Source organism: Pygoscelis adeliae, unplaced genomic scaffold (genome assembly GCF_000699105.1).
Source record: "Pygoscelis adeliae isolate BGI_AS28 unplaced genomic scaffold, ASM69910v1 Scaffold134, whole genome shotgun sequence".
In the NCBI taxonomy this organism is placed as follows: domain Eukaryota; kingdom Metazoa; phylum Chordata; class Aves; order Sphenisciformes; family Spheniscidae; genus Pygoscelis; species Pygoscelis adeliae.
In genome coordinates this window covers 1777124-1792405 of record NW_008824716.1, presented here as the reverse complement: position 1 = coordinate 1792405, position 15282 = coordinate 1777124, and the positions used below count along the sequence as shown (strand labels likewise).

Here is a 15282-nt window from a genome sequence, read left to right as displayed (position 1 = left end):
AGGGATGGTGACTCAACCACTTCCCTGGGCAGCCTGTTCCAATGTTTAACCACTCTTTCAGTAAAGAAGTTTTTCCTTACATCCAATCTAAACCTCCCCTGGCGCAACTTGAGGCCATTTCCTCTCGTCCTTTCGCCAGTTACTTGGGAGAAGAGACCAACACCCACCTCGCTACAGCCTCCTTTCAGGTAGTTGTAGAGAGCAATGAGGTCTCCCCTCAGCCTCCTTTTCTCCAGGTTTTTATCTCAACCCACGAGTTTTTCTCACTTGTGCTTTTCCAATTCTCTCCCCCATCCTACCGGGGGGGGGGGGGGGGGGGGGGGTGGGAGCGGTGGGTTGCCAACTGAGGTTAAACCACGACAGTAGCATAAAATGTTAACTCTATCTGATTTTATTTCCTACTGCTGTCACAGTAAAACCAATAAAATAGACTGTAAATTCCATCACCTTCTGCTTCTAATCAAACCCTTTGGATTAGACAGCCTTCAGTATCTGTTTAAGCTAACTTGTTTAACCCTTACACTGAAATGGATGAAGAGTGTCACCATTTTCCTTTTCACTGAGTCTATTGTGGGATAATCAGCACCAAACGACTTGTGAACGTTGTACTGTCAGAGCTATTTTCGCATTGATAGACTAGATATGGGTTGAGAAATATTCTGTAAAACCTTAGGCACCACTGTAGTTTGGAGGGGGATATTTCCAATTTAAAGGCAAACTTTTAAGGCCACTATATGCAACCTATTACTTTGTAGGAGAAGTGTCAATATTATTGCTTCTTTTTTTGCATTGAGAAGTACCGATAGCTGGAAACCATAACATATGTGTTTTATTTAAAAACAAAACAAAACCAAACCTAGTTTAGGATTTCAGGAATTGTCAAGGCATTATTGGCTTGAACCTTGCCTTGAGAAGGAAAAATACAAGTATGGGGAAGAAGGTCTTACAGAATTAATCAAAATGGTGAGAAAACAGGCATAGGGAAAAATGGCAGAAGAAGCTCATGGAAGAATTTGAGACTAGTGTTTCTCATGTGCAAACAGAACCACAGAGTAGGGAGGAAAAAAGCATGATTTCTGCTGTGGAAGAAGGAAAAAGTAAGGAACATATAATGCCTGGTAGGGGGGAAAGGAGCAAGAATGGAAGACAGAAAGCTTCTGGGATTGTATGTGATGCCAAACCTAAAAAATGTTTGAAGATTTCTGTGATAGAGTTGGAAGGATGAGTAGTACATTGGAAACTTGGGAGATGGAGGAATTTAATTTATTGAAAGCATTTGATGTTCCTTGATTTAAAGAAGCGATAAAATTTGGAGTCTTGTTGTTTGGGTATAGTAAATAATGTGCAAAGTATCTCTGGGGTAGGAATTCAATGACCTAAGTTGTATGGGAAGATTGAAACTTCTGTGGAAAATCCCTGACCAGTAAACCATAAAAAAAGCCAAGTCTTTTGCATATGATCTACAGAAGCTACTGTTTCCCTGGGAGCATTCTGCTTTACCTAATTAACTGTATAAGGTCCAGTAGTATAGTGGGGTATGAATACTGTTATATATTAACATATGCTATATTAAGTGTTCAATAGCTGAGATTTTTCAAAACTGTTTCTTTCCTGCAGGTTTATAGTAAGCTCTTATTGAAATCAGCTTTTAAATATTTGCACCAGAAAATGAGATTTGCCTTGTTTTGGTACATCCTGAGTTATAAAAAATTTGTGAACTACTTTTATTACTTTGCAACTACTGGGTCATAAACTTGGATTAGTTTTATAGGATTTGGTATATGAGTTGACAGATGTGATATATGATGACACTTTATCTTTTATTGCTTACACATACTAGTTATTGGGAAAGGATGGGGGCAGTTCATATTAACCACAAGATGGGATTTCAGTTGCTTACCCAAGTGTCTCTCATTCATTCGTTCATTTGCTATCAGTTATAGCAGATACATTGCTTCTTCAAGCCTGTCACACCAATAAATCATTACAGATTGTATGCATTTGTACAGTGCCAAAGTGTAGCATGAATTTTAAAGGAAATCTCCTATTTTCTTTTCAATCAGATGAGCAACGTGAAGAGACTACGGCCACGGCTCAGTGCTATTCTTTTTAAGCTTCAGTTTGAGGAGCAGGTGAACAACATCAAACCTGACATCATGGCTGTCAGTGCTGCCTGTGAAGAGATAAAGAAGAGTAAAAGCTTTAGCAAGCTGCTGGAACTAGTATTGTTAATGGGAAACTACATGAATGCAGGTTCTCGGAATGCACAAACCTTTGGATATAATCTCAGCTCCCTATGTAAAGTGAGTTTTGAAATGTCCATGTTGAGTATTACATTCACTTTTTCATTTGTTTTTATTATGTTACTTAAATACCTTGTTTTGATGTTTTTCCTGCAGTTAATTCTTTGTTGTTTTTTTTTTTTTTTTCCTAATTCTTACACTAGTTGATGGTTTGAACAACACAGCTAATCTATGTACAGTCATCTTGAGACTGGCCTGCATTTAAACTTCTAGAAGACTCCATATTGAGGGAATAATAAAAAAACAAACCCAGACTAAATAAGGTTATGGAAGGACCGTAACACTGTGATCACAGTAGTTTTGTAGTCTTACATGTCTGAGCACTTTGAAGACTGTCATATTTTAATATGTTTTAATACAGTTTTCTCTTTTACATAAATTTTCTCCTTATCTGATTCTCTTTTGGTTTTGCTCAGTTTCATCAGTTCCCTGTTTCTTCTAATTTTCCTTACATTTTCACTCTTTCAACTTTTATATAGGGTATATACAAGAGGATATCTATACTTTCCTGAGTGTTAATTTATAATCAATTCTAATCCTAATTGCCTTCCCCTTATTTAGTGTTTTTATTTTTTTCCTGTGCCCTCTGGGAGGTCACTGAAAAATCTGCACAAAATACACATGTATGTAATAGTCCTTATGAGAAAGGAATTATTTGGAAGTTTGTACGACTCTTTGTCTCCTCTCAGCTTCTTTATCTTTTTATACAATGGAGAAAATACAATATGTTAACTCTTACATTCTTTAAAATAATCGCCCTTACTTTGCCATGCTCCAGAAGAATTCTTTCACTATGGTTCTTGAGTGTTGAATGTGATACCTGTAACTTAAATATTCGTAGAGAATAAGTTACATACCTTCCCTAGTCTAAAGTAAACATTTAAGCATGCATCAGCCGCCTAGAGAAATACAGCATAGATGAAATTATTGAGTTAAATGTACAGTTTGTTGAGAAACATATTCAGAAGGAAGATACTAAAGGTTCTCTTTCCAGTTGGGTGCATTTATTTCTTAGGTATGATTTTACAAGAATCTGTCCTAGGTCTGTATTTTAATGCACAAGAGAACAATAAAAGAAATATACTTACGAAAACAATATGAAGGTAATTGTTGCAGACACTTTGCAAAGCAGGATCAAAATTCAAAAATTATCTTGGAGAAATATTTTAAGATCTAGAAGATGAAAATTTTGAAGACTACCATGAAGTACTACACATTGGAAAGTGAACTGATGTGTGCAGATAATGAAAGTAAGGAGTGAATGGCTAGTCAGAATTCCAGAAAATGGGCTTTAAATCCTGGCTAATTCTACAGTGCTCTGGCATTAAATGCATTTGATAATCTAGGATCTCACAGTTACTTAAATTTGCACACTTACAGGTTATTTAGCTTTACAGGAGGTTGCAACATTCTGTTGGAGAGGAAAAAATGTCTCTTTTAGTGGACCTTTTATGTATTATAAAGATGGTAGTTATCTACTGCTTACTTGGTGCTGATAAGGTTTTAAGTGAAGTCTTGTCTGAATTAATGCAGAAAATATACAGACCGACTGGTGAGAATCCAGATGGTAGTAACATGTAACACTTCTAAACTGAGAAAAAAGCATTTGGGTGTATTTAATTTAGAAAAGAAAGGAGAGGAACATGAGGAGGACATAACACTGTCCTTTTATTGTTAATTTATGATAAAGAAGGCATTTGAACATTTGTTTTCTATGTAGCTAAGGTAGGAGATAGAATAATGGGCTTTGCTGGTAACCAAGTAAGTTTGCTTAAAAGTTAAGAAAGCTTTCTAATTGCAAAGATAGGTAAGAACTTGATAGTGAAGATTGTGGAAAGCTTTTGAAATCCAGGTATACTAGTAATTCTCAAAGCGTTGCCATGAGGCCAAATTAAGAGCTAAAATAAATAATATTTTGAACAGAGTCTTTAGTTAACTAATTGGGAAGTGTGTGCATGTTTCTTAGAATCATGGAATAATTCAGGTGGGAAGGGACGCGTCAGTAGGCATCTAATCCAACCTTCTGCTCAAGAGAAATGCTGATCACTACCAATAGTCTGTAGGTGAAGTAGATACAAAGCTATAAGGACCAGAAAAGGTAATTTGCTCCCTATTATCAAAATGCTTAGTACTGTGTAATTTTGACATTGTATCATGTTATATGATTAGAAATGGTGATACTGGTTTACTCCTTTCAGGACTTCATTAATTTATGCATAAACTTATATCATAGTACTCAATATGTTTCATTTACATAAGAAATGTGCAAGTAAAAAAACAAAGTTCCAATGACAAAGATTTCATATATATTTGATTTGACATCACTTCAGATTGCTAGTTTGTAAATACCAGACCACAGTGCTTAAAAGCTTTTCTAGGGGGAAGATAACGCAACCTTAATGGTAATTGAATATGAGTGTATTGGTGTCCCTGCCCCTGTCATGGGGGTTGGACTAGATGATCCTTAAAGGTCCCTTCTAAGCCAAACCATTCTATGATTGGGAAAGAAAGACCAACTATTATAGATTTTGCTGGGAGGCAGAGCAACTATAGCCACCTTAGAGATCGTCTGTAAAATTTCAGATCTCTGCCACTTAGATATCCCAGGACAAGTGCAACCTACAGTCAACTACTTGTTCTTTTGAAGTTTGACAGATTTTCAGAGAGAGAATCACTGGGAATTTGCATTTACTCTCCTACCTTTGTAGTCAACTAACGCTACCAGTATCATTTGAGAATATTATATTTTTATATCAACCCAGACAAATACCGAAAAAGACTCAGGTATTCAGCACATCAGCCACAGTTTTCTTCCTTCATGATACATGGTGACATTCCAATATATCAGCAGATTTCATGGAGAATTGAGATATCACCTCTATTACAATTTTTCTTGCTTACTTCAGTATTGAAGAGTTGGGTTCTAGAGGTAACTCTGGACTATCCAGTCCAATGTGTATCAGGGTACTAGTCACCAATTCCTAATTGACCTCAACCAATTGTGGCCTCATTTAGGAAGTCCGTGAGTGCCAAGCCTTCACTGGTTATGAAATTGTCCCTTACACAGACAGATCACTTTGTCTGGAAACACAGAGGTAAAACTATGTATGTGTAATTTTTGGGATTTTATTAACTATGTGTAGTGTCTTGGTTAATGCTTCATCTGCTCTGTTCTGAGAATAATAAACTGGTTCAACTATTAAAATTATTAGTATTAAAACAGAACCCCCCCCCACCCAAACCAGTATTCCTTCAAGGCCCCAAACTAGAAAGCTGCAAATTGCAGACTGCTTGGTGGTCTGCACAGCAGTTTTCAGTAGGGGTTCCGAGAACTTAAGAAATTTGCAGTGGCTTCTGTCCTTCAAAGATCTTGATTTCTGTAATATTTGAAGAATATACAATTTATCTGCTCTTCTTCATTGGTGCCCAACTATGCACAGGGAACTATATGCACTATCCACTTTGCAGAAGACTATTCCATATCTTGCCTTCTCCCTCCTTCGTGTAGAATTGAACTGTAGTAGTTCTTCTGCATCAGAGAACATGTGTGCATATTCTCAGAAGAGAGATATGATATTGGTATGCTAATACTCAATAATTTATTAAATACTGATATGTTAAAATTATATGCATGTTTATAACACTGGTTTATTTTTAAAACTAACTTTTGTTAACTACATGTATTTTAAGCAGTGTCACATTGTAGAAATTTTGTGTGATGTTTCAATTATTGAGACATTTCTCACTGAGATTCCCAGTACAGTAGAATTAACTTATTTTATAACACTGCATACAGTAATGACCCTAGAATATATTTTTTGGTTTTGATATATATGTGTTCTATTTTCTTTTTATTTTGAAAATTATGTCTCACATTATTATTAATCCACTCTCCTGAAGGAGAACATATACATTATGGAAGAGTATATCTCATCATATTTATTAAGATAATATAATTTTGATCTTTGAAAATAATGACTGACTTTTTACAGTGAAGTATGAAATATCAACCTCAGTGATAACCACTCTCCGAAATTGTCCATTTCAATTTACATACAGTATGGGAAAAGCAAACAATATACTCATTTGTTTTTTAAATCACATCAATAAAATGCCCTGTAAGTGATCTCTGAGGATATTGGGAAGCACAAGAAGTGTGAAAAAATCTCTTTATAAGCAATTTGCAACCATGGGAAAACTGTGGTAATATATAAATATTAAAAAAATATATTAATGTGTATGTATGTTTAAATTGGGATTGATCTTGCTGTCAGTTCTTTGTTCAGAAGTAATCCCTATATAGCTCTGTGTCTGGTTTTGAACCCTCTTTGGAAAGGAAGGTAATTTTTCCTTTCTACCTTGTTGCTGTAGTTACTCTTATGCCGTTGAGCATTGCTGACCACTTGCATTTTTCAGGGTGACCAAACTAAAGAACAGTCTTGAAGTTGAAACAAACTAACATGAGTTTTCTACTTGTTTAGTGCTAGTTGCAATACTGCGCTAAAGACTTTTTCCCCTGATACTCACATGTACAAGTCTGTGTGCAAATGTGGCAGCCCTTTAGTATGTGTGCATACTTCCTATGTGCCCGTGTACATGTATGCTTTTTCTGTTTAAATTGTTTTATGCAGATAGAGTTTTTAAGTAGTGAAGAAACACTTTCATATGAGAGATGTCATTTTAAAATGACATTATATGTCATTTTCTATTTCTTAAATCATTGGAGAGATTTTTAAAGACTAGCTCAAACGTGAGACTACAACAGAAACATATAACTGAATGTTCGCCAATTGTCAATTGTTAGTGTTTTTACAAGTAGATGCAAGTTTTAAAATGGCTGGGCTTAAAATAATTTTATACATATAAAGGGTTCAGAAAGAAAAGTTTGTGCTTAAGAATTTTTGAAGTCAAAGTTTTTAAACGATGAAGCCTATGAACTCTTGTTTGCCCTATTGAGAATTGTTAACAACAAGAACTTGTGCAGGTTGAGGCTGTAGCTTCCTCTGCATAAATATTGTAAAGTTAGCTTCACGCATAAGGAAATCATGTCATGGAGTGGATATGTGCATCATGTACTGCTAGATTTTGCCGATTTAGCTCTGCTTTTTTATTTTTTACACGAGTCTATTTTTTCATGAGTCTATTCACTGTTTTGCAAATATTCCTATATTGCTTAAATAATTACATTTTTAAAAGAGAAATGTGTACTGTTTTTTGAGTACAGAACTCAAATATTGTATAGAATTAAAAAATATTTAATGTGATCTTTCTAGGGATTTTTAGCAAGGAGGGAAATGAAACAGCCTGTTACTTAGGGTTTTCTTTAAAAGAGTTGTACCAGTTCAACAGTTAGTTCTCATCTTTCTGGGCTTTGTAATTAGTAATATATATTAATTATCAAAATAGTCAGAAGTAGTCGTATTCTCAGTGTTTTAACATTTCTTTTTTTCTCTCTAGCTGAAGGACACAAAGTCGGCAGATCAGAAAACAACATTGCTCCATTTTCTTGTAGAAGTGTGTGAAGAAAGCTATCAGGATGTTCTGAATTTTGTTGAGGATTTTCAGCATTTAGATAAAGCTAGTAAAGGTTTGTATAACTACCTAAAAGTTTTGATTCTGATTGCATTGCAGTGACTTTTATGTGAGATGATGTTTATTTTTTGCTAACATTATTTTAAAAATAGACATTAATAGTCTATATCGTAGATCAGTAATTTGAGCTACTGCGAGTCATCTTGAAGATATTTATTGTTTGGTCCTCTAATCTTTACTGCAGAATTTCCCATTACATTTCTTCTAACGTATCTTCTAGAATCATTGTCCAAAATAGATTTCTTTTAAAAGTTCTTTTCTATTAACAGATCTTAAACTATTTCCAACTTTCAATCTTTTGTGTTGTACGTGTAGTAGAATCACTCAGTGTCTTTTAATTCAGAAATGCGGAAAGGCTGTCATACCATCACTTTTTTTTTCCCCCCCCTAAACACGAATCAGAACAATTTTGTCTTCCCTGCGTGTATGTTTTTCATGCAACAGTAGCATTGGAAGTCTGGAAAAATAAATTCCTCTTTTTACTGTTTCATCACGCAGCATAGAATATGGTAAATCTCAATATAAGCAGCAGCAGATTTTTTTGCAGTTAATTTCTTAATAAAGATTGCCTTCTCCATGCTTTATCACAGCTTAAGTAATTTAAACTGACTAAGCGTGGAGTTACAAATTGATGCCACCTCAGCACTGTCATAGTCTTGCAGGAAAAGAAGATTGGATGGACTGCCTCAGTTAAACAGTGATATTCTCCAAACTGACATAAACTAAAAAATTATTATCTGTATTGCTTTGTACAGTGTCACTCTTATGCCTCTCTCAGTCTCCCTGCCACAAACTACAGCTTTGCAAAACCTGCTCCTGATAGAGAACTTGAGATAGTCGTCGCTCACATAGAGTTTGCTTTCTGTTATCATGGTTCTTAAAGTTTCCAATTTTAGTTGGTGGATTATAACCACTTAGAAGTTCAAGTATTTTTAAATAGCTGTCAAATGCTTCAAGCCCTTCATCTAACTGTTTGTACTGGTAATAGAAGGAGTTTCTGCTGTATATAAATTCAGTGTTTTATACATTATTTTCATAGAACCCAGTGTTAACTAGCCACTTTTTTTTTTTTTTTCATTACTAGCATGCTATTGGCTCTATTGTGGTTGAATTTTGTATATCAGCCAGCAGAACTACAATGTTCCTTATTAGAAGCCATTATTTCAGTGTAGACAGTCATCTTATATGAAGCTGCTGATTGCTTTCTGGAAGGCTTCTGAGATATAAAACACTGACCATTCAAAGAGTAGCCAGTAAAATTATCAGTTAGTCCAGGTTTTCTGTTCTTTTTTAGGTATCTGCTGTTGACTAGATGAGTCTTTGATCTCACTCACTATGTTCTAGGATGGAAATCAATGACCATGTTTTCAAGTTTATATACTGAATTTACTTCAGTGTATTATGAGATGAATTTTGCATTTCAGTTTTACTGTATGAAAAAGACAAAGGCTTAGGATGTCTTTAACAGATTAACATATCAGTGTGTTTGTTTATACTTGTTTCCCTACCTGCAAAATTCCATTTTGTTTTGAAAGACTCCTGCACTGGAATTTTGGAAAATCCAGCAGATTCCAAAGACTGCAGCTCATGTTTTTGGGTTTTTTTTTAAACCTTTTAGTACTTTTCTGCAAAAGTATATTTTTATGAAGCAAGTTGATCTAATGTGTACCAACTTTTGCACAGTAAATTTTTAATGAGGTGGCTATTTTTGCTTGAGCTTACCAAAAGGTCAGTTCAAAAAAATCTGTGCATCTGTGGTTGTGATAAGTCATATCCAACATAATGGACTCACCTGGTCTCATGTAACTTATTGATATGCTGATGAAGAATAACAAGTTGACCAAGAATGATTTGCATTGAGGCTTCTACAGTGAGCTGGGAAATGGCAGATATTACAAAGCATCATTATGGCTGTTAGGGAGAGTGACAGAGGGGAAGTCATCAAAAAATCTTTTATCTTGATGATCGTCTAGTCAAATATGCTTATTCCAGAAGAAATACTCATTGTGTTAGAACAGAATTTGGGTATAGAGGGCTTAGAGCATCTCCTCCATTCGAAGAAACTGTACTTAGTGCTTAATAAGAATAATCTGTCCTGGATTGTTTTTATTGGAGGCAGTTCAGACTTCCAGTAAACTTGGAAAACCACTGGATCCAAAGATTACATCTAAGGGTTATAGGCTGCTGATGGTACAGAAGGAAGGAAGTCAGCCTGGGTTTTTCCTGTCATCTGATAGGAAGGTTCTGTTTACATATATGCTGCTTTGGTCAAAGTTATTGGGTGAGGAGATACATCGTTCTTTTCTGGTTTTGTATAATACTAATATAATGTTCAATTTTTCTGTGAACCATATTGGTTGTATTTTGTTCCAATATTTGTTTCTAAATCCTCTTCTCTACCTTTTGTCCTAGCAAAGGTTAGGGCCTTGTAGAGGTGGCGGAATGCCATTCCCTTCATGGCTTTGCTGAACTTTGTGCTCTGAAGTAATTTTGAAAAGTAATTCTCAAGAATAAATCAATGATGTTTGATAAGAATATTCTTTTTTCCCATACCTTTGTTGCAAGCTATTTTTTTTTTAATTGGGTTGGTTTTATTTCTTGTCTGCATATTCATTTCTGCAAATACAATAATTTCACATTTTATCTATGGCATAAAGGTATTATTTGCAAGTGTCCTTTAAATTATAAATCAAAATTAATGTAGCAGAAAGATGTGTAAATGCCATTTGAACAATATTAACAGAAAACTTTAAGTTGAACACCCTGTATAAAAATGGAACTATACTATACATTTATTGGTTTTGGTCTGATCACCATCAACTGATTGTTGCATCTTCTACAAGTTTCTTAAAACAAGTTACTTAAAAGATGTTTTTTAGAATACTTCCTTGAAATTACTGTCCTTGTATCAGCCAGCCCACTTGTAGCATACCTTATATCTTTTTTTATTTTATACTTGCTCATTCTCAAAACTTCTCTCTCGTGTTATTTCTGATTCAAAATGGTGAACATTAGAACATTACAATGTTTAGCAATTCATTTTCTTTTTATCCTTTTTAGAAGAAACATTCTTGCTCCTTTCATTTCATTAAATATTGTCCAGTAATTGTCATACAATAAGCTGTTAACATAGCTTGCAAGACTTTAAGGGCAGTGACAAGGTCTGTTAGTGAAGCTAACATGTATTTTATAAATGATAAAACATTCATAGCATGTAAATTAATTATTGCATTAGAAAAATAAATTTAATTTTTTTTAATAACATAGCTTGCAAGACTTTAAGGGCAGTGACAAGGTCTGTTAGTTGTGAAGCTAACATGTATTTTATAAATGATGAAACATTCATAGCATGTAAATTAATTATTACATTAGAAAAATAAATTTAAATTTTTTTAAATACAACTGACAGGCAAGCAGCAAGGGACATGTGACCTATGCAATTGTAGTTTACGTAAGGGTATTTTTTTTTTCTATTATGTGCTAAAGTTTTAGTTTCTACTTTTGTAATACTAGAAGTAGGCTTAATTCTCTCTTACAGTACATGAATTAAAGATACCTTTTTGCTTTGAAGTATAACAAATCCTGGTTTTTAAGTACTCTTAGATCAGCAGGAGGAACTTTCATTGCAGCTAATGAGCTTGCTGATATGACAGTTCGTGAAGATTCACATAATTAAAGCTGTCTCTTCTTTTAAACATGACGACTTTCCTGCTTTTCTATTAGTATTCCGTACAAGAAATATTTTGGTAATTTAGTACACTTTACTAATTTCTTATTTTATGGTATTTTAAAGATTTATATTGCATTTATCCAGGCTGTTGTTTTATTTGATTGACTCTAATTTACACAGACCTTACAGGTAACAGCGTATAGAGTCTTCCTTTCATATTGTAATAACAGTATAAAACTTCAGGTTTTCCTTCCTCTAAAAATCATTAACTCATTGTCGCTTTACAAATAACTTATCCATTTTCTCATTTTTGAAACTTACTCAGTTTTTTTCATAGATAATTATTTTTTTTTTTTTAAATCTAGGAACCAAATTATAAATGCAAAGTTTAATCTATATTCATTAAAAAACAGAACACCTCCACCTACAACATTTAGAAACATTAGGACAGCATGAGAGAACAATATTAATATATATGCTATAAACAATCTATATGTCAAAAGGAAAGGGTTTTTTTCCTATTACAGATTTTCTGAAAGTGTATGGCAAATTTCTCAGTACTATTAATAACATAATTTCTGCTATGCATTTCTTGGGCTTTTGTTTTGTCTTAAGTCGCAAATTCACAAGGTGTGTTTTCAGGTAGCCAGGATTGTTGTGTTTGTTTGGGTGGGGGGTTTTGTGCTTTCAAAAAACATTACAAACTTCATGAGTTACTCCATACTGTATTATATTCAATCAGTACGAAAATCAATAGATGGTTCCACTGTCTTGCAGATTACACAAGTTTCTAAGTTCTTATAGGAGACTCAGTGTAGACTGGTAGCCCATTCAGAGATTTACTTTGAAAAATGTTTGTAACTAACATGGCCACAGTTTTATCTTAATTATGTCTTGGTTTTGATAATTCCTTTTTTTAAAATGCGAAGTTCATTTTCCAATTTTTTTTTTATGTTATGTATGGGATATTTCTCTGCCTTAAATGATAGTTTTAAAGAATGATGGCTATGCATAGTAGCCAGGAGACTTGCTGCCAACCAGAGGTCCATTTTTTTATTCTGTATTTACCTGCATTTTCTTTTTTGGTGGCTCTTTAGAAAGAGAGTAAAAAGAGTTCTTCAGAGTACTAAAAAAGGAACAGTATCCTTGTTCATTCTCACATGTTAATTTAATTAATTCAGCTATTAGGTAAGTAGCTTCACTTATAATATACAACTTGTCTGTGGTTTTGTTAGGATTTTTTATATGTAGGTTTATGAAATAAAATTTCAAGTAGCTATTCAGAGATTTCCATGAATGGCAGAGAATAATGTGACAAATGGCTTATGTTGCAACTTTCTGGTACGCACGGGGCTGTAACTCAAAATCTGGTGGTAATAGTCACAAAATTTCAGGAACCAACCTTACAGTGAAAACACAGGTTTTATCCTCTGAGTGAAAATCACTCTATTACTGCACCTATGAGAACTCCTAGTTTCTTGGTCTGTGATCCTTTTGGTTGCATATCAAGACAGGACTCAAGGGAGGTATCAAATGTATTTTATGCCTTAGTTTATATGGAAAGAAGCCAATGTATGCTTTACAAGAGCTATTGAATACTCTTGTAAGTTAGTCTAGAGGCAGCTAAACAAGCTAAGCATTCCTTATATCAAGTGAAAAAAAATCTTAAAAGAAATGTGGACTGAATTTTATCATAGTAAAGAATTTGTTTCTTTCCATGGAAAATTGCTATCAAAGTTGGACAAAAGAAGAATTAGTGAAATAACTGTATAAACAAGTATGCAATACTTAATTTTGTAAAGGAACGTCCTCATTTGGGGAACAGTTGTACCAATTGTGATTTCTAAAGATTTACTGTTACTAGGAGTAGAAATGTCCTAGTGAAATGAGGTGATGAGACAAAATTACAAGCTGTTGTTAGAGGAGGGTTAGAATATCACAATCAGGAAGAGGACTAAAGTGTGGGTGTGGGGGTAATAAAGAAAAGAAAAATATTTCACTTAATTGCATTACCACAAGTAGAAAATAGTTTAGAAATTCGATCAATGTGCCTAACTATCAAAAGAGTAAGACTACAGAATTGCCTTCCTGGGATGTGTTTTCCTTGGTGAAAAAAAGCAAATATGTGCTTTAAGACGGAGTTAGATTGCTTATAACAATGATTATATAAATGTGGTGCTCAAAATAGCAAATATTAAATTTTATGGCTCAAGAGATAAACAGTAGTAGTAGTTGAAGTTTTGGTTTGATTTGGCTTTCAAACAAGACTCCTATTAATTGTAAAGTAATGGTATTAGCCTCAAAATAAATACCGAAGTGTAATAAAGTGATGACAGACAAAAAATTCCATATGGAAAAAGGGTTGTGAGATATCATTGTTTAAAAAGAATTAAAAATTTTAAAAAGACATCTTTTTTTTCTTGCTTTTTGTTGTCAAGACTGAGAAAACATGTAATTTTCTTAGCAATTAATTTTACAATATTATAGAGCACTAAGCAGTAGAGGAAGTTATAAAGTAAATATCTGTCCATGAATGCAGTACTTAAATTAGAAGACTATTTCAAGCTCTAAATCATGTGAAAGAGATTCTTATATAAGATTGAAAAAGCACGTTATTTTTTGGCTACTGTTTTTTGAAATTATTTGAAGAGAACTTGGTTTTTTTTAATCTTTGAAATCTTAGGCTAAAAATTTATATCTCTATTTACCAGAAATGTACCATTTAAGACATAAACATGTGCTACTCCAGCATTTAAAATATCATACCGGGGCATTAAACATTTGCAAAGGGAAATTCATGATGGTGTGGTTTAAGTACACCTTAAATATTTCTACAATTTTGTGTTTATTGATGTTTTTTTCACCCCTGTCTATACCTGTAACAGATCAACAGGTCTTGCTTTATTGGGACACAAGTCCTACATCAGCAAGCTACAGACTTGCCATATTCCTGTCTGAACCATTTTGTAATGAATTGAGCATGGTTGAAAATAAGCAATTAAACACACCTTCTTGTGATTTTTTTTTTTCCATTTTGTCTGATTGCATCTCACAATATAAAAATTTTGGTTTTAAAAGCTGATGGAACATATGCAATACTGTTATGTATTTATTGCAAATAATCTCTTCTTTTAATGTTTGTGGCTTTAAGTTGTGCACAGCACTGTTATCTGGTGAGTAATTTTAAGATAGAATTATGCAATGAACTACTGAAAACTAAGTAAAATGTTGTTTCCTTTAGGGCACAGAAATATATGCATCTCTTACAAGCATGAATTAGTAAATCAAATATTAAGCAAGAGTTTGAGTATTCGCACATTTTTACCAAAACAGCGCTTCAATCTCTAATGTGATATTGAAGTATGTCAGTAGTCCATGAAAGTAGCTTGCTTTCTCTGTCATCTTCCAGTGATTCAACAGTTAAGTATCAGGGCCAATCCCTGGTGCAGTCCTTGAGCCCCCAGTTATTTAAACATGTAGGCAGTTTGGTCCGTAGACAGATCAGGATTCAGATAAAGCTGTTCAATACTTTTAATTTAATATTTATTCAACTGGGTATAAATATCTGGATGTTACTGAGAGATTTCATTGCTGTGTAGCGTTTTAAGTGATAGTGAGATTAAGACAAATAGAATATTATTGATACTCTATAGGGGAAAAATTTAGATATCTGCTAAAAGACAAAGAAAAAATATCAAATGGGTTATGCAGAAATCA

The 15282-nt window shown here is 33.8% G+C and overlaps 1 protein-coding gene across 1 annotated transcript in view; it reads left to right on the top strand.

The window, feature by feature from the left end:
- DIAPH3 (diaphanous-related formin 3) overlaps positions 1-15282 on the top strand; it is a 234091-nt gene that overhangs the window by 123910 nt on the left and 94899 nt on the right. Inside the window, exons 19-20 of the mRNA XM_009323204.1 lie at positions 2064-2303; positions 7761-7890. Of these exons, the coding sequence (XP_009321479.1) occupies positions 2064-2303; positions 7761-7890 (370 nt within the window). The remainder of the gene's footprint in view (positions 1-2063; positions 2304-7760; positions 7891-15282) is intronic.